General features: G+C 35.2%; 1 protein-coding gene across 1 annotated transcript in view; it reads right to left on the bottom strand.

The window, feature by feature from the left end:
• LOC115224407 (SCO-spondin-like) overlaps nucleotides 1-20,694 on the bottom strand; it is a 48,764-nt gene that overhangs the window by 8,615 nt on the left and 19,455 nt on the right. Inside the window, exons 9-19 of the mRNA XM_036500723.1 lie at nucleotides 17,997-18,032; nucleotides 17,658-17,804; nucleotides 14,954-15,015; nucleotides 14,005-14,109; nucleotides 13,672-13,836; nucleotides 8,466-8,662; nucleotides 6,131-6,230; nucleotides 5,524-5,691; nucleotides 4,591-4,670; nucleotides 1,835-1,933; nucleotides 116-278 (exon numbers count right to left, since the gene is read on the bottom strand). Coding sequence (XP_036356616.1) covers nucleotides 116-278; nucleotides 1,835-1,933; nucleotides 4,591-4,670; nucleotides 5,524-5,691; nucleotides 6,131-6,230; nucleotides 8,466-8,662; nucleotides 13,672-13,836; nucleotides 14,005-14,109; nucleotides 14,954-15,015; nucleotides 17,658-17,804; nucleotides 17,997-18,032 — 1,322 coding nt within the window. The remainder of the gene's footprint in view (nucleotides 1-115; nucleotides 279-1,834; nucleotides 1,934-4,590; nucleotides 4,671-5,523; nucleotides 5,692-6,130; nucleotides 6,231-8,465; nucleotides 8,663-13,671; nucleotides 13,837-14,004; nucleotides 14,110-14,953; nucleotides 15,016-17,657; nucleotides 17,805-17,996; nucleotides 18,033-20,694) is intronic.

The following is a 20,694-nucleotide window of genomic DNA, read 5'->3' as shown; positions in this document are numbered from 1 at the left end:
ATCAAAAATGATTTTTTTAACAGCACAAGAAATAATGAAATAAATTATAAGTTATTTTAACACAAAGATCAAAATGGGAGTGACAAAAACACCAAAACAGGAAAGAATTACATACGACAAATGTTTTCATTTCTCCACTTTGGAATATCATTTCCAATCAAAAAACACTGATGGGCAATACTTTCGATGGCTGTACATGCTGCTGCCATAGCTTCCTCTGCAGTATCACAGGCACGGATCATCGAGTAGCAATTGTCTATTAAAACTGGCTTCTTTTCCTGAAATGACAGGTTGTTTGGAACAAAACGTAAGAATATATCAGATAATAAAGAAATCACATAAGAAAATTTTATTGATATTAAGAAAAGTAAATGTTCAATGCTCTTTAAATGTAGTTCTACTCATGTTTAACAAATTTTATGTAAATTTCTGTTTCTTTAAATACAATTATTATTATTTCTAAACCTCTCAATGAGGGACAATACTCTAAAGTAAAGATTATTTCCCAACATAATGTGTCAGTCCTGGTTGGGTTGTTACTCTTATTTAGCCCCAGGGGCTGATGTAATCAACTTAGGCTCTTCCCTGAAACTGCTAGTTTTGTGCCAAAATTTGAAACCAATATTTGCAGATTTTAATACATTTGTTGATAGTAAATTACAGTTTCCTGGGGCCAAATAACAGTAACATTCATCCCAACGAGGACTGCCTCGTTATGTTGGCAAATAATCTTTACTCTGTTTATTTACAAAATCAGAATCTATTAAAACAGTAAAATGATTATTTTGGTTCAAAATATAAACATGAAATTAATCATTCCTGAGGAATAATATGCAATGCAACAATGAAAGAAAAACTAAAGCATTTAAATCAAGAGGATTACAAAAAGTAGGAATTTTTAATTACTTTTCAAAGGAAACCAAAAATTTGCTACCAACAAATGTATTAAAATCTGCAAATATTGGTTTCAAATTATGACACAAGGCCAGCAGTTTCAAGGAAGGGGCTAAGTTTATTACATCAACCTAAGTGTTCAACTGGTACTTATTTGATTGACCCCGGATTGACAAAAGGCAAAGTCAACCCTGGCAGCATTTGAACCCAGAACATAAAGATGGAGGAAAAGCCAATGAGCATTTTTGTGCAGCATGAAAACAATTCTGCCAACACACCTTAAAAATCTGAAAATATTGTTAATGCAATATAGATTTATTGATTATCTCTGCTCCATATTGTAAAAATTGGGCAAAGATTAAATTACAATTTCAGTTTCAGTACAATGGTAAAACAAATTACAAAAACATCCAGAGCAGCCAACTGGCTTCCATGTCAGTGGCACATAAAAGGGCACCATTCGAGCATGATTTTTACCCAAGTCGCCTTACTGACACCTGTGCTGGTGGCATGTATAAAAGGATTCGAGCGAGGTTGTTACCAGTACCGTCTGACTGGCCCCCGGGCCGGTGGCACGTAAAAAGCACCCACTACACTCTCGGAGTGTTTTGCATTAGGAAGGGCATCCAGCTGTAGAAACTCTGCCAAATCAAGACTGGAGCCTGGTGCAGCCATCTGGTTCACCAGCCCTCAGTCAAAATCGTTCAACCCATGTTAGCATGGAAAGCGAACGTTAAACGATGATGATGATGAACCTATTCACACAAATACGTCTGTTTCAGTAGTACGTTATTGTAATGATAACAACTATCATGATAGAAATGAAAGTAAAAGTTTCATTGAAACATTACAAAAACAATATAATATTTAAGAAAATAAATCAAAGAGATTAGAAGTGAAACTGTAAGTATCACAAATTTTTTTTTAAATATAAACTTACAGAAAGATCACAGTTATAGAAAGTAAAGGCAACACGGCAAATCTTGTTAGCTTCTGGATAATTGTCATCAGGTGATGTTGAAAGTTTGTTATTTTTGCACTGGAAAAGAAAAAAATAGGACTTAAAAGTTACATAAAACAGTTATGAGAGAAAAATATATTTTCATAATTCTGAATAGGTTTTATTTTTATGATGTATAAAATTAAGAAAATAGTATCTTAGGTAATTAATTATTTCTACTCTAGGTACAAGGTCTTGAAAATTGGGTGGGGGGAGCTAGTCGATTACATCAATCCCAGGTACTTATTTATCAATCTCGAAAAGATGGAAAGCAAAGTGGACCTTGGCGGGAATTGAAATGACATGAAATACCACTAAGCATTTTGCCCAGCATGCTAATGATTCTGCCAGCTTGCCACCCTAGTATCTTAGGTAATTAATGTCATATTTCACATTTTTATTCTGTCTAAATGAAAAGACAAATTATGAAGACCAGTTAGTTCTTATTTTAGCTCTTAACTTTCATTGAAGATGAAGCAGCAGCTTAAGTCTTTGTACAGCACCAAAAGTTTGAGCACCTTTAAGGAATCTATTCATTCACAATTAGATATAATTTTAGCAATCATTGAAAACATATCTCTCTTAATCCCAGACAAAATATTTGTTTCAAAGATGTTAAATGGAAAAAAAATAAAGTAAAAACATAAAGATGATGATGATAATGATAATGATAAAAAAAACTTTAACAAAATATAACAATTATATTTATCATAAATGCTTCTTCATTACAAAATTTTCATAAATATTTAGGTCAATTAAACATCATTTAACATCTGTTGTCCAAGCATGGACAGTTTGACCAGGGCTAACAAGCAGAGGGGCTGCACCAGACTCCAGTCTGATTTGGCATGGTTTCTATGGATGCTATTTCTAACACCAACCACTCCAAGCATGCAATGGGTGCTTTTACATGCCACCAGCATTGGTACCAGTTGCATAACACCAGTATCTGCCACACTATGATTTCACCTAGCTTGATGGATTTTCTACTCAAGCACAACATATTGCCAATGGTCTTGGTCATTTGTCATTGCCTCAACAATCTCTTGTGGGGCTACTAATAAATATTACTGGGAGATCAGATTACATATAGATATGCCAGTATATGAAGACAGATATAAATCTAAACTGATAAACTATTTTCATGAAATAACTTGCAATATCAGTAATAATTTTGATAATTAAAGTTATTAAAATTTGAATCTAATTAAAATTTATCTAAATTTCAATTACCTGATTTTAGATAAATTTGAATTATCTAAATTAAATTCACTGAAGATCGAAATAATGTTGGTAACTCCTTATTACAAGCTAATTAGTTACACACATAGATATCCTGGACAACATTCACAGAAAAACTATTCAAGTGATTGGCATGAAGTCACCCAGGAACACACTCCATCATCTCTTCATCACTCACACCTCCTCTTCTCATTGCCTTTTCTTTTCAGTCACTGGCATTATTGCCTCTACTTCTCAGAGATGGATGGTCTCATGCCACCTCCACCCAAGTTCACTCACTCTATTCATCATTTATGCAGTTGCCAAATTGCAATAGACAGTTTAGGTGCTACATTAATGCTATCAATCCCTCCTGTTATGCAAGACTAGCAAAGGCTTGATGCACAGGTCCTTCTTTTAGACTTGCAGCTTCACCCCAACATTTTTTCTTTCTTTTGTAGCATTAGCAGGGCAGTCGAATTACTTCGCCCCAGCGTAGCAGCACATTGGTGCTGTGTTCCTCCTCTCTTTAAAAGCTAATGGCAGAGGAATACACATGACAACTTCTGCTAGCTTTTAAAAAGTGGAGGAACACAGCACCACGCTGGGGTGAAGTAATTTGACTGTCCTGCTAATGCGACATCATCCCTCTCCGTTTGTTGTTGTTTAACAGAGGTGAGCACTAGTCAGATAGTGCTCTGATCGAAGGCTTTTTCAATTCTGATCTTCCAATCTTTACTTGAAGCGTAACGTATTCAAAGCTAAATTATTTGATGTATCCTTCTGTGGCAAAGGAGATGTTGATTAATGCGGGGTACCTATTTGAATGAGTGCATGTCAGAAGGCTAGTAACATTTAAATATATGTTTGCATAAAAGGCACAATAAAATACCACAAAACAATGTTCCCTTTTGGCTAACAAACCTGAGAATTTATTCTGGTGCATTCAAGATATTACCGGAGCTTTGCAGGTAAGCCTTCCCAATAATTGAGAAGGAATCAAGTGTTCATTCATTAATAATTGTTCAATCTGTGTATCATAGATATCGGCCTTCCCGTCAATCAGGAGGGCTTACCTGCAAAGCTCCGGTAATGTCTTGATTGTATTAAGGAATTAATTCATGCCTCCTACACCTTGTTGTCTTGTATGCTTATCTCTGTTGTGCCAGCTACTTCACGTGTGAGCAAAGAATAAATTGTTTGTTAACCAAAAGCATTATCTTCTGATTTTTATCATTACTTTTATGTACCTTTTTTTCCTGTTTCTTTGTATTTAAATGTTATAATTTAAAATGTGATCTTTTGTATAATTGTCCATAGAAATAGAGAAAATTCTGTTTCATTGCAAATGGCCAACAGAAATGTTCACATTGAAAGACTCGTGTTCTTTTTATAATTTTGGATATCAAGTAACTTTTACTAAAACAGATATTAAATTTCATAAAATTAATTTGCAAACCAATTGAAGTACCTACTTTATTTGGTGGTGTTATATATGCTTGAATAAATTCTTCTGAATTTGCTAAAATGTCACCTTCTCGATTGAAGAAGTCATCTAAGAATGAATACAAACAATTGTATATGATGAAAATTATAGAAAAACATGTAGAGAAGGATAAAATTTAGAATTTACAAAGAGAATCTTTTCATTAAAAGTTTAATGATTCTGAACAAGTAAAAACCAAAAGACACACGAGATGACAAACATGATTATGTTTCTATTAAGTCATGAATTCTATAATTCTTTAGGGCTTTTTCCCCTTTTTCTTTAGGAAGGCCCTGATGGAAATATAAAAATATTCTAATCTCCATCACAATATATAACAATGTTTTAGACAGGAACTTTTCTTTATTTAAGAAACCATGAAGCATATAACATTTTAGAATATGTCAATTTAATCTGTTTAACTACAAACTTTGTATTCATAATTTTGAAATAACAAATTGTTAACTCAGTTTATTTTCAGAGCAATATTACTAATAAAAATGCATGGTCTAGTGGCTAGTGTATTGCACTCACAATCTAGTGATTGTGAGTTCAATTCCTGGACTGAGTGGTGCATTGCATTCATGAGCAAAACACTTCATTTCATGTTCCTCCAGTCCACACAGCTGTAAAAAAGTAACCCTATAATGGACTAGCCTTCTGATCAAGGGGAATGTTAGCTTTCTCATCTCACCAATGGAGTGGAATCATTCAAAAGTTAAAACAATGCGAAGCACATTGTGACCAGTGATGTATAACAATATTCAATAGTCTGGTCAATCATGTGATCATGAATGCAACCCAGAAATTTGAATAAAGAAGTACAAAAAAAAAAAGAAATGTAATTTGTACCAGTAAATTCTGATTATAATATTAATTGAGGATAATTCATAAAACACTGAGTGAGAAGCAATTTACTTACTGTTTTCATTACCATCATAGTTACTGCATAACCCTCTAAGTTTAGGACTTTTGAAAAGAGAATCTGATGGAACAATTTGGACATATTGTCTTTTATTCATTAATATATCTATTGGAATGGCTGAAAATTGAATGGCTATATAATTATAGCGTCTTGATACTTCAACACCTGGGGAATAAAAAAGAAAAAAAGAAAAATCTTTCTGAATGAATTTCTAAAACAAATGTCATTTCTTAAATATACAAAAATTTATAGTACATTTATATGAAATAATACTTTGATGCCACATACAAATATGAAGCTAATGTGGTTCAGATGCTCAACAGGAAAACTAAGTAAGGAAAGTATCCAAAGTTATTAACTAATGATCTAATTATTTCACAATGTGAATACTGCCAATATTTTTGTCTGATTATCTAATTCCATGCTGTCTTTTAGAAAAGAAATTTTACTTTACACTTTAAAACATTTTTAAACATTAGATGTAAATATAAATACAATTAAAAGAGACATAACATGAAATATAGATGAATTCTACTCTTATAAGTCTTTCTTTACCTGTTACAAATGTGAAAGATAAATTTTTTTATAAAAGTGTTAGACAAACCATCTTTGACTTCTCCATTTATATCCATTTCTTCTCCATTCAATAGAACACGTCCATTTTGTATAGTCACTATTGTGTTTCCAAATTTTACAAAAATTGTCTAAATTTGAAAGGGACAGAAAGCATAAAGAATATTTCAAGAATTTTTTTTTATGTTTACAATTGAGGTAAAAGGAGTTATTATGCATTCATGCATCAAAAATAATAATGATTTAAATAAAAAAAAAGACGGTATTCTAAAATATCAAAAAAAGCACTTGAGGAAATTGCTAATAAAATTCTCAATTAACTCCAAGATATTTCTGGCAATTTTCCCCAAAATAAAATATTTTAAATTATGTTTGAGTCTACAGTTTAAAACATGCTTTTATTTTAAGCATTATGTTCTTCCTCCTCTAGATAATCAACATCAATTTATTGTTGTAACGCAGATTTCTACATAACTTAATCATAAGTTATTTAATATACAAGATCAGAGTCTTATGTTTTGTATTTTATTGTTTTACATTCACTTTTTTTCAGGGGAATAGGGGCTTACTTTTTGTAGAAATTAATTCTTGAGGTGTTCTTTCTAATACATGGTGGCCACTGAAAGACTGAAGGGTTTGAAAAAGTCATAACTTTGTTTTCAATCATTTTTTGGGGTTTTTTAAAAAAATTTTTGCATGTTGTAGAGCATCCCTTAGTGATTAAAATAGCTTTGTATGATGTCCAGCAACAAGTAAAATTCATTGTGTTTTTCTATTTCAGTGAAACATCAATAATTCAAACTCAGAGAAAATACCGGCATCATTTTACTGTCAGTGTATCTCATAGTGATAACAAGATTCAGAACCTAATTGCCCAGTTTGAAAGAACTGGATCAGTCAACAATCTTCCAGGAAGATGTCCTAAGCACACTGTGTGCACTGACACAGTGGTGGAAGCCATACAACAGAGTGTCCTTGAGGAACACTAGCCTCTACCCGTCCACAATCTGCTCAACTATGCATTGCTTGAACATCGCTTCAGAAGATTCTGAAACTGGATTTTAAAATTTCCATCCAAATAAAATAACAAAATAAAAAAAAACCTTGTGTTTGTAAAAGTTATTTTTGTTTTATATAATTCAGTCTTTCAGTGGCCACCCTATACTAACCACTCAACTGTGAAGAAGCAGTAAAAGCTAAGGAAATGAAACGATATTCCACACAAAGAAGACATTGGCAAAACAACTTGTAACTATGTAAAATCCATACTTGATATTAAAAAACGTGTGTGTGTGCTTGTGTGTGCATGCATGTTTGCGTTTGTGTGTGGGGGGCTGTGCATGCATGTGTGTATGAATGTGTGTGTGTGCTTGTGCTTGTGTATATGTACATATGTGTGTGTTCATGTGTGTGTACATGTATGTGTGGTTGTGTCTGTGTATGTTTGTGTGTGTAATCCCTCGCCATATCGCAGTTCACCTATCATGCACTCATTATATCATAGTTCACTTATCGTGCACTCGGTACAACATAGATTTTTCTGGCTAATATATGTAAATTTATATCATGGACTCCTCAGTATATCGCAGATATCTATAGCAATTGGGCATTTATATATTTTTTAATTTCAATTATTTCTGGAACACAACAACCATGATAGTCAAGGGATTACTGTATACAGTATGATCAACCAGATAAATGCCATACATTTCCAGATAGCAGAAATGTTATTTCCATCAGATGTAGGACAAAATAATTTAAACTGCAGAAAAATCAGATCCAGGTAACCAAGAATATAGATTAAGTCTACTGTCTCAACCTTATGATCATATAAAAGGTCTTGGAAATATTCACTATTAAATGTCTTTTTCTATCAAAGCATGTCTTATTATAGTTATTTGGCACCTGTTTCCAACTTTCTTTAGTTATCACAAACTATCTTATATAGGTGCAGGCAGAGCTGTGTGGTAACCCAACCACATGGTTCTGGGTTTAGCCCCACTGCATGGCACCTTGGGCAAGTGTCTTCTACTATAACCTCAGGCTGACCAAAGGTTTGAGAGTCAATATAGCAGACAGAAACTGAAAGAAGCCTGTCATGTGGGTGTGTTTGCAGGATTATTCTTTGTGTCTCTCTTTGTCTTCCATCACCACTTTGAAAACCATTCCTGGTATGTTTACATCCCCACAACTTAGGAGTTTGGCTAAAGCAACCAACAGAACAAATACCAGACTTTAAAAATATAAGTACTGGGGTCAATTTGACTAAAATTCTTCAAGGCGGTGCCCCAGTATGGCTACAGTTTAATGTCTGAAACAAAGAAAAAAAACATGAAATATAGCAAGAAAAGAAATTCAGTACATACCTTTTCACAGTTTTTAAGGTGAACGCAATTTGCAACTGTCATCCTTACCCACCAGAAATTACTAAATTCGATCAGGTTATACACACATTTAGGTGACTGGAGAGTGAAAAAAGAACCATCAAATGTTCTAAAAAGTCTGTTACCTTCGCTTCGACAGCTTGAATCTGTTTTTAGGGATTCATCACCTATTGTAGAATCTAAAAAGATTTGAAATATTATACTAAAATGCATCTTAGATAAAATTCATGTAAACAATTCAGTGAAATATATTCAACTCAGAATTTCACACATTTAATATTTTAGCTTGTCTTAAGGTGCTGAGCCGGCAGAATTGTTAGCAAGCTGGCAAAAATGCTTAAAAGCATTTTATCCATCTTTATGTTCTGAGTTCAAATTCAACCAAGATTGACTTTGCTTTTCATCCCTTTGGAATCAATAAGATAATTACCAGCCAAACACTGGGGTCGATGTAATCAATTTACCCTTCCCTCATAATTACTACCCTTGTGCCAAAATTTTGAACAAATATTTTGGTTTGTGTTTAATATACTTTTATAATTAAGCTCCTATCTTTTTGTTCCCAGCAGATGTAGGAGCTTTCTGAACTTTGCCCAGCCTAATCTTATCCTCACAGTTATGCTCTCAGTGCATCCCCTTCCACTACTAACTTGGTCACTGTTATCTAGGTGATCAAGTTAGTAGTGGAGGGGATGCTTCAAGTGCATAGCTGTGAGAATAAGATTAGGCTGGGCAGTGTTCAGAGAGCTCCTACTTCTGCTGGCAACAAAGGGTCTCTCTCTCTCAGAGTGAAAGGCAGATTGTATGATGCCTGTGTGCACACAACCATGCTATATAGCAGTGAAACATGGGCTGTGACAGCCAAGGACTTGCGTAAGCTTGAAAGAAATGATGCCAGTATGCTTTGCTGGATGTGCAATGTCAGTGTGTATGTTCAAGGCATAAGAGGCATCAGCTGTGGTGTGCAAGAGAGACAACTGCACTGATACGGTCATGTGATGCATATGGAAAAGGACAACTATGTAAGGAAGTGCTGATTGCCAACTGTGGCAGGAAGACATGGGAAGAAGTGGTGAAACATGATATTTGAACTTTGAGCCTCACAGAGACAATGACTGGTGACTGAGACTTTTAGCAATATGCTGTGCTTGAGAAGACCTGTCAAGCTAAGTGAAATTGTAGTTATGGCTGATGTTGGTGTCATATAACTGGCACCCATGCCAGTGTCACATAAGGAGCACCATTCAAGCATTGGGCCTCATGGAGATAAGGTGGCTGATTTCCTTTCAAGCGTTCAAAGTGGTTGAGTTTCTTTCAAGCATTAGACTTCACAGAGGCAATGACTGAGACCTGTGGCATTATGTTGTGCTTGAGAAGAAGACCCATCAAGCCAAGCAAAATTTCAAGCATGGCAGATACCAGTGTCATGCAAATGGCACCCATGCCGGTGGCACGTAAAAGCACCCATTACACTCTTGGAGTGGTTGACATTAGGAAGGGCATCCAGTAGTAGAAAACCATGCCAAATCAGACTGGAGTCTGGTGCAGCCCTCCAGTTTACCATCCCTGGTCAAACCGTCCAACCCATGCCAGCATGAACAATGGATATTAAATGATGGTGAAGAAAATGATGATTTAATAAGAACTGGTAGCTCACAGGGAATCTGTGAAATAGATTTGAAATGGTTCAAAAAAGAAATAAAAAGTGGCTTAGCTTACTTCAATTTGAGGTAAACTTACTTTTTATCGTCTACACTGATTTTTATTCCTATTGTTCATTTGGTTTTTATATCTACTTTTCCATAGCATGGGTTGGACAAAAACAAAAACTTATTGAAGTAGTATTTTACAGCTGGATGCTCTACTGTTGCCAATCCTTACTGCTTTTGAAGGGATTTATTTTTTGATCTACAGGTCATCACAAGTTGAAAGAGCTACAGAAAGTATTGTTTAAAAGGAATATATGATATGATATTTATGCCCTTTGCTTAAATGATGTCCTGCAAAGGAACATGAAATATAAACATTCATGTACCTTCTCACACATAATGCTGGTGCTGTGTAAAAAGCACCGTGAGAAAAAATTACATTTATAAACTTAAGCAAGTACTACTTCCAAAAGTGAGCTCATATTCTTAACTGTGTTTAAGCAAAATTATAGAACTTTTCCCAAATTAATACTTATGTAGTAAATTGCTTATATTAAAAGAGGGAAAATTATATTTGCTCTATGTGAATGATAAAAAAAAAATTCAATCACATATTTCAGTTGCTATTTATTTACTCGAATACCAATGACACACCTATTTGATGACTACGCACTCTGCCCCAACATAACATCAGCCAATTTGCAAGGGTGGTAATGGCAAAGTCATTGTTTACATTCTTGTTTAGAAAATAGATAGTTGTCTGCTAAAATTGTTTTCTTTTAAACAGAAAATATTTGCGACACAGATTCAAGACCATCCATGTTCTCAAGTGAACATACCTTGCTACTGCAGCTTCAAAAGGTAAGATTATATACAGAAATGGAATAACCAAGACAATAGACAGAATTTTAGAAAAGAATGCACAAACCTGTTAATGCACAAACTGTTGCTAATAGAACAATTTATTATGCAAGTTCTTACCCTTCAAGTTCATGACATCATTCTTATTACAAGCTATGAAGAAAGCTGCTATCAGCTCTGATTTTGCAACTAACTAGCTCACTTCACCCCCCAGCCTTACAGCAACAAACAGTAATGACAGTATTTGCTCTTTGTATATTAACCCTTTCGTTACTATATTTCTATTGAGATGCTCTGTTTCTTTCAATTACTTTAAATATAACAAAGAATTTAGTAAAATAACTTGGTTATCATTCAGCTAGAGTTAGGAACATAAATTGTGACTAAGGTTTGGTGGAAGATTTTAATTCAAAACTTATGGAAACAAGACATTTGTACTCAGAGCCAGAGCCAGTTTCAGCCAGCTTGGTAACGAAAGGGTTAAATTAATAAAATTTCGTTTATGCAAGATCTCATCTTTCTCCAGTATTCTTCTTTGTACATACAGGTTACGTATCTTTCATTTCCTTGTGTGGGTTATAACATGAATGATGCACAACTTATAGCTACAAGTCACTACCTTACAGCTATTGCAGTCACAAGTCCTAGTTCAGTTTTTGTAGTGATTACAGCCAGACACCATTTTTTACCTTGTTTATTTTAAATATCTTTCAACCTGTATTATATTCTTTACAACAAATGGAAACCCTTCATTTAATTAATATTAATTTGAAATATGATTAGCAGAATGAATATCCAGAGGGAGTTCTCATAAAATAAAATGTCTTCTTTGTTTTTCTTACCCATAGTGCTTTTTACCCCACTGGTGCTACCCACTTTAGTTGAACAAATTACAGGGTCGTAAACATACCAGCATTGGTTGTCAAGTAATGGTGGTGGGGACAAACACAGATACACAATGATGGTGCCATATAAAAAGCAACCAGTATACTCTGTAAAGTTGTTGGCATTAGGAAGGGTATCCAGCCAAAGAAACCATACCACAGGTATAATAATATTTATTATTATCATATAAAGTGCAGGCATGGCTGTGTGATAGGACGGCACAGGCATGGCTGTGTGGTAAGAAGCTTGCTTCCCAACCACATGGTTCCAAGTTCAGTCCTACTGCCTGGCACCTTGGACAAGTGTCTACTATAGCCTCAGGCCAACCAAAGCCATGAGTGGATTTGGTAGACAGAAACTGAAATAAGCCCGTCATATATATATATATTTATATATTTTGTGGAGAACAATCAAAATCAAATCATATATCAGAAAGCAGGGTTTAAGTGACCCATCTGTTCGTGTCCACTGTCAGCCTCGTCTGGCACCCGTGTCAGTGATACGTAAAAGCACCATTCGCTCGTGGCCGTTTGCCAGCTCTGTCTGGCCCCCATGTCGGTGGCACGTAAAAGCACCATCCGTTCGTGTTCGTTGCCAGCCTCGCCTGGCCCCGTGCCGGTGACACATAAAAGCACTGTCCGTTCGTGGCCGTTTGCCAGCTCTGTCTGGCCCCGTGTCGGTGGCACATAAAAGCACCGTCCGTTCATGTCCGTTGCCAGCCTCGGCTGGCCCCCGTGCCGGTGACACGTAAAAGCACCGTCCGTTCGTGGCCGTTTGCCAGCTCTGTCTGGCCCCGTGGCATGTAAAAGCACCATCCGTTCATGTTCATTGCCAGCCTCGGCTGGCCCCCGTGCAGGTGACACGTAAAAGCACCGTCCGTTCATGGCCGTTTGCCAGCTCTGTCTGGCCCCGTGTCGGTGGCACGTAAAAGCACCATCCGTTCGTGTTCGTAGCCAGCCTCGGCTGGCCCCCGTGCAGGTGACACGTAAAAGCACCGTCCATTCGTGGCCGTTTGCCAGCTCTGTCTGGCCCCGTGTCGGTGGCACGTAAAAGCACCATCCGTTCGTGTCCGTTACCAGCATTGCCTGGCCCTGTGCCGGTGACATGTAAAAACACCATCCGTTCGTGGCCGTTCGCCAGCTCTGTCTGGCACCTGTGCAGGTGGCACGTAAAAAACACCCACTACACTCGCGGAGTGGTTGGCGGTAGGAAGGGCATCCAGCCGTAGAAACACTGCCAAATCTGACTGGGCCTGATGAAGCCTTCCGGCTTCACAGACCCCAGTTAAACCGTCCAACCCATGCTAGCATGGAAAACGGACGCTAAATGATGATGATGATGATGATGATGATATGTGTCTGTGTCTGTCCCCCCACCATCGCTTGACAACCAATGTTGGTATGTTTACGTCCCTGTAACTTAGTGGTTCAGTAAAAAGGGACTGATAGAGTAAGTACTAGGGATCAATTTGTTTAACTAAAGGCAGTGCTCCAGCATGGCTGCAGTCAAATGACTGAAACAAATAAAAGAATAAAAGAATCATATTTGTACATCAATCATATCAGATAAATCCAATAACGGAAAAGTAATGTTTCACATCAGTCCAAAAATGTTTCTATGCTTGTTCATTTTGGTGATTAAGATTTTCTGTAGGATGTTCAAACTGATTTTTCATTGCCCACCAAAAATATCTAAGCAGTTCACTTGCACACCCTGCATCACTAGTTACCATTCTCCTCCACTACTTAGACCCATAAAGACCCCAAGAAGAGACAAAACTAAAAACAACTTACTTTGATAATTGCATTTGATGCACTCTCTTCCAATAAGTCCCCAAGATCCTGTGTTGCGTTGACTACAACAGTCAGCAAGTGTTACAACTTTGCCAGCAAGTTTTTTGTATCCAAGACCATAACAAACAGATTTCTCAAAACAATATTTCAGCACACTAGTTGTATCTTGAAAATAAAAATGTATTAACATAGTTTATACATAAGAAAATTTAACTCAAATCAAGTTAATTTCACAAGCTGGTTGTTCCATAGATTAAATCAACTGAGACATTCGCCATCATAACTGATGGATTACCAGTAAAGTATATAGTATAGTAATAAAAATCCATTTACCTGATACTTTGTTTTCACAGCGGTAGCCTACATATCCATTTTCGCAATTACATTTATCAGCAGCAAAGCATATTCCATCATTTTTACAAGGAGGAATGCACAAAGCTAAAAAAGAAAATGGACAATACTTTATTACAAACCTTCAACATCTAGCAACTAATTTGGTAGGACACCCACAACATCATTCACCATCTTTCCAACAACAATCTTGGGTACCTATCTCAATTCCATGTCTAACTCTCACAAACATGCTTACAAAATCAATAAAGAGCACAGCCCCCAGACAGTCAGAAACATTTTTTAATACTCAAAATTGCTGAAGCATGGAATGAATTATTTGCATCAGTTGTTAGCTGTTGAGACATTACATCCTTCAAAACTTCCATGCTTCCTGAAAATCACCAATACTACACCTGATGTTCCACCCACTTTTTCTTTTAAACAACTCATTGACTGTTCACTTTCTACACATTATTCTATGTACTATTCATGTACTTTTAGTTACCTTTTCTGATGAGTTGTGGTGCACCAAAGCATTGTATACAATAAGTTCATTATTATCATGTGCCTTTTCTTTATATGTAAGCCTGTTTTCGTTTTTTCTAACAGTGAAAAAGCACAGGTATGACAGTGTGGTTAAGAAATACACTTCCAGCTCATGTAGTTCAGTCCTACTGCATGGCACCTTGGGCAAGTGTCTTCTACCATAGCCATGGGCCAACCAAAGTCTTGTGAGTGAATTTGATAAACAGAAATTGAAAAAAGCCTTTCATATATATGTAATCATCATCATCATCGTCGTTTAATGTCTGCTTTCCACATTAAATGATGATGATGATGATGAGATATATATATATAGAGAGAGAGAGAAAGAGAGAGATAAGAATTATCGACCCTCTTTAATAATGTTTATTTTATGATAAATGGTTTATGATATTTAGGTACTTACGAATGTGGCATTTAGTTCCTGACCAACCAGGGCAGCAAACTAATTCCTTTCTTATTCTTAACCTAAAATGAGATTAAAAGTTTAATATTATATGTCGCAAGACAAAATTAAATCAATTTTTTTTCCACATTTGTAATAGAAAACAAAAAAATCTGTTGGCTTTTTGTATTTCCTAAGTATAAAGTGACATATATTATCATACTAACCAATAATTATATGCACAAAATGTCTGAGATAATTATTTGTTAATAAGATAAAAATTTTTCAGCTTTTCACTGAATGTAGAGATGAGAAAATTTACATTTACAAAACATTCTGAATTAGTTTGGTCTCCAATCATTATCAGATGATTTGGGGGGTGGGGGGGTTAATAGAACCATAGTACACCTGGAAAATGCAAGCACAAGATCACCCTGCCAGGCAAAACTGACACCAACAAAGGTGCCACTGCCTACCAACAGAATACAATTTTAGGGGCACAAAGAGAACATGAACAGTACAAGTTCAGAGTCAAATCTTCACCTTCAGTCCCAACAGACCACCAGCAGAGCCTTCAAAGCATGCACCAGACTGATTGGCCACAGCTGGGTACAATGTTCCTTATGTTCTTCTCCCATGTGATGTACTTCATCAGTGTCAACAACGATGGACGACCTAATAATAACATACTTCCAGACAGAATTTGAACTAGAAACCTTTATTGTTTAACTACGAATAATAATGATTTTATCAACATGGCTTCAGATCAATTATTGTTACAAGTTTATCTCATTTACATTTAATTTTCAATAAAGACAACTGTATTAAGATGATGCGACCATTGGGCTTGCCAAATGAATCAGCAACATTACATCTCATTCAATTGTTTACCCAAGTTTCCCTTGAGATTACATGTCATTTATAGAAATTTCATTTCATAGTTTGGTCCTTCTTGCACAATATATATTAAACTATTCTTGCCCAAGATGTTTCTTGATTCATTAAGATTTCCCAATATTCCTAATGCTAATTCACGGGGACCTCTCTGCCTTTTGTTTATAACACCTTTCTTCAATATATTGGATATTATAGATGCAGTTCTTATATTTCAGCTTTATGTTTCATGGATAAGAACGCTTGCTGTGCCCCTGTGGAATTTACTACTGCAGGAGAGACAACCTCTTCAAGATTGGTTTCAAATTTTGGCACAAGGCCAGCAAGTTAGTGGGAGGTGCTCTTATCAGATTGACCCTGGTGCTCAACTGGTACTTATGTTATTGACCCTGAACAATGAAAGGCAAAGTTGACCTCAGTGGAAATTGAACTCAGAACGTAAAGACAGACGAAATACCATTAAGTAGTGTGCTAACAAGTCTGCCATCTCACCATCATAAATCTCTTCTCAATTAAGATAAATTAAATTGAATAATTTACATCAGAGTACAGAACATGTACATTTATTATTCGTTTTACATTTCTTCTATAGAATAAAGTGGTTCCCAACCTGGGATCTGTACAAAATTTCATATATATATATATATATATATAATACAAATAAGAAAATGGAGAAACAAATTTGGTTTGTTCATCAACTTACGGATATTATAATGTTGGATTATTTATTCATTTTACAAATGAGAACATCAAAAGCATACAAAAATATTATATAAATCAATAGATAAGATAATAATACAAATACAGATTTTAAAAGTCATAGTATAAATTAATGAAACCCCCAAAATTACTTCTTACAGCTGTTTCAGCCTATGGTCAATATATATATATATATATATAAAAGAATAAGCATACTAAAAGGGGTTCATGGGAAAACTCATTTAAATAAAAGGCTTGGGAACCACTGATTATAGTATAAAGTTCTTAAAGCTTCTAGTTGTTGGTAGCCATGTATAAAGTTATTTCATCTTCTTTTGGGATCATTAAATTCATTACACAGTTTTTGTTTTAAAAAAAACAAGGCCTAATTGACATTTCCATGTTTTACCACCCTCAGTCATTAACTGCTCAGCAGTAGAGAAAAAAGAAGAGAGATAGGAACTTCTTCAAGTCTACCTTTGTTAATGTACTTACAGATAATGTCTTCTATGAACCAATTCCACAAAACAGTTTGGTAAGAAGAATATCATTTGGAAATCCAACTAAAAAGTGAATCTCTAAAGATGAAACTCTTCATGTCTGTATTTGCAATTTTCTGCCCAGCAACTTTATAAAGGGTTCTATTATATTTTCTTTCACTTCTTTCAGTCATTGAACTGTGGCCATGCTGGGGTGCCACTTTGAAGGATTGAGCTAAACAAGTTGAACACCATTTTTCGTTCTTAAGCTTGATACTTATTCTTCCAGTATCTATGCTAAACTGCTAAGTTATGGGGACATAAACAAACCGACACTCGTTGTCAAACTGTGGTGGAGGACAAATAAAAACACACACAAACTACACATGCACAGACCCCCACACACATATATACAAACACACATACATTTACACACACACACACACACACAATTGGCTTCTTTCAGTTTCCATTTACCAAATCTACTCGTAAGGCTTTGGATGGCTTGGATGACAGAAGAAGACGCTTGCCCAAAGTGTCATGTTGTGGAACTGAAGCCTGAGCCATATGGATGGAAAGCAAAAAATATTACTTGTCTTCTTTAAGGATCTTTTAAACTTTTTATGAATTTATTTTCAATAAAAGTTACTTACTTTTCAAAATAGCATGGTCCACCATCTTTTGGTACTGTGTTATTCACAAGTGTATAACCAACAGCTAACATCAAATCAATATCTTTACATGATCCATTACTTTGGAAATTAGTATATTCAGTTGTGTTACAAAAGTGGAAATTTAAACTAGAAATTGAGAAAATATTTGAAATTAAGTCACTGAGATATAAATATTGTGGATTGATACAAATATTCATGTTTCCAATCAGTTTAACACAAACTCAACACAGAGAAATAGATTCTAAATCACTTAAGAAAAAAAATGGTAAATATATAAATGCAGTGTAAATATATAGATTCTTGCAAATGAATGCTCACCTTGGTTGATATTTATCAATACGTTCATTTTGAAGACTGTATTAAAAGACGAAAATATTATAACATGTAAACAATATTATATAACTTAAAAGAGTATATTGCATAAAAACATCATTATACAGATACACCAATAATAAATATTCTCCCAACTGGCACAATGTTACACTCACTCAATACAACACATCAAAATGCTGGAAGCCAGAAATGGGTTCACAATGAGTTAAACAACCACGAAGGAATCAAGTATTAGTAGGATGTGTAAGCACGACATCTAATTTAAACCCCAGATCTGACTCCAGGTTGGTTCTAGGTGTGACATAGGTATAAAAAAAGAACACAAATGGGGCTTAAAATTTATGGCAGACATTTAGATAGAATTTTACTGATATATTTGTAGATTACATCATAACATATATAAATATAAATACAGAAGAACATCACAGTATGAGTGCCTCATTGTACAAATAATTTCCGGTATGAGCTGAGACTCATGTGAATTTTCGTCTTGAAGTACAAGCCGAAATCCACAGTACAAGGACACAAACTGTCCCATCTTTAAGATAATCCAGTTAATAAAACCAATTCACATGTTTCTTTTGCATTCGCGTTTTTTATAATTGTTGTTTTGCTTGTAACTACACCTTTTTTTATTTTAAAACCCACAGAAAATTATTTTTGAGTAGTTTTGTGGGGCTGGAATGGATTGATTATATTTTAGTTAATTTCAATGGGAAAATTGATTTATAAAGTTAAGTAAACCATAAGCCGAGCTCAATCAGGGAACAAATTAAACTTAGAGTTTCTGTGTGTGTGTGTGTGTGTGTGTGCACGCGTGCATGTGTGTGTGTGCATGTGTGTGTATGTGCGAATGTGTGTAATACACATATGCTGCTAGTTGATAGTTAAAGTGACTGAATGGTCAATGATATCACATTTAGCTGGCAAGCAAAATGAAAATTCATAAAGGATCATCTGAACGTGGTCAATGCCAGTGCTGCCTGACTGGCTCCCATTACCGGAGGCACATATAAGGCATCCACTACACTCTTGGCGTGGTTGGCATTAGGAAGGGCATCCAGCTGTAGAAAACTTGCCAGATCAGATTGGAGCCTGGTACAGCCTCCTGGCCTGCCAGATTTCAGTTAAACCATCCAACCCATGCCAGCATGGGAAGTAGACGTTAAATGATGATGATGATGAGTGACTGAAGCAGTAATAGTCCAAACACGTAATCTGTATATTATTTCTGAGTCTTTTAATACGATACTTGTATAAGAGATGCTTTCACAACATGAATACAATGGTTTAGAAAACTTTTAATAGTGTGTATGTTTTTAAGTATGGAGTACATATTGCTTATTTGAACTAATACTGCTGCTGCTGATTACAAGTTTCTACATAGTCTGCTGGCTAAATACAACACCAGTGACCTTTCATTCACTGTTTAACTATATCACCTTGTGCCTGAATTTGGTTCAGCATGTGATGTCAGGAAATACTTGCTGCTGATGAAGTTCAAAAAAGCAGAAACCCAGATTAAGCAATGCCACCATCACTACTAGATATGCTTTAAGTATGATATACAGATTCTGATGTGTGTGTGTGTGTGTACTTTATTAAAAAGCAGCAAAAATATCACAAAAACTGTTACTTAGAATTTCACATTCCCTTTCGTCAGACAGTTTTGTCTGACAAATGGGAATGTGAAACTCTGAGTAACAGTTTTTGTGATATTTTTGCTGCATTTTAATAAAGCATATTACTCTATCTCTGGTATTTGAGTACAATTTTTTTCACCTTGTTTTGCATTTATGTGCTTACTCGGGTATATATATACTAGACTTACTAACCAGCATTGCCCAGTAAAGTATTCACAGAATTGTTTGCCAGCTTGTAGAATGGGAATTCATGGAACTTATGCATGTATGTATATTTAACCTAACATCTGGACTCATTTAATCGGAACTATCCAAACAATAATCAATTTACATGAGTAGAAGCTTTCTTTTAACAATTTTTATCCTGGAAACCACCTGTTACTTTTGTTTTTAAAGTGAAAGAGAGGAGAAAGTGAAAGATGTATGAATGTGTATATAAAATGGACATATGTGTGCGTGAGAGATAAGGAGAGGGAGAGAAAGAGCCACTTATACATGGAACACACACATCCATCCACTCACTCTCTCTCTTTCTCTCTCTCTCACACACACACACACACATGCACAAGTACATACAAAAAAGGTATACGCATAGGTATTGATATATGCATATGTCCGTATACATGACAACATATGCCTTCACTCACTCTCACTTTCTCTCTCTTTCACACACACATGTCCATTTCATATACACATACATCTTTCACTTTCTCCTCTTTTCACTTTAAAACAAAAGAAAATAAATAAAATTTATGGAAATTAACGAACTCCAGATGATGAAATCACATTCAGTTAAAAACATTTCTAAATGGTTAAAATATTGTGTTGATCTTTGTGGTTTTTGTTACTGTTAACAATTATCTTATTTTTTTAATGTATCATGTAGATGTAATTTTTGATGCTGAATCCAAATTTGTCAGTCGTTTATTCTAGAACAATTTTGCAAAGATGTTACAGGTATTCCAAGTTCGATAATTTTCAGAATTTTCAACCAATCAGAAAACAGCATGTTAGTTGCCTCTTTCATCATCAGGGTCAGT

This window comes from Octopus sinensis, linkage group LG2, assembly GCF_006345805.1.
Source record: "Octopus sinensis linkage group LG2, ASM634580v1, whole genome shotgun sequence".
Taxonomy (NCBI): Eukaryota; Metazoa; Mollusca; class Cephalopoda; order Octopoda; family Octopodidae; genus Octopus; species Octopus sinensis.
This window is presented reverse-complemented; position numbering and strand designations above follow the sequence as displayed.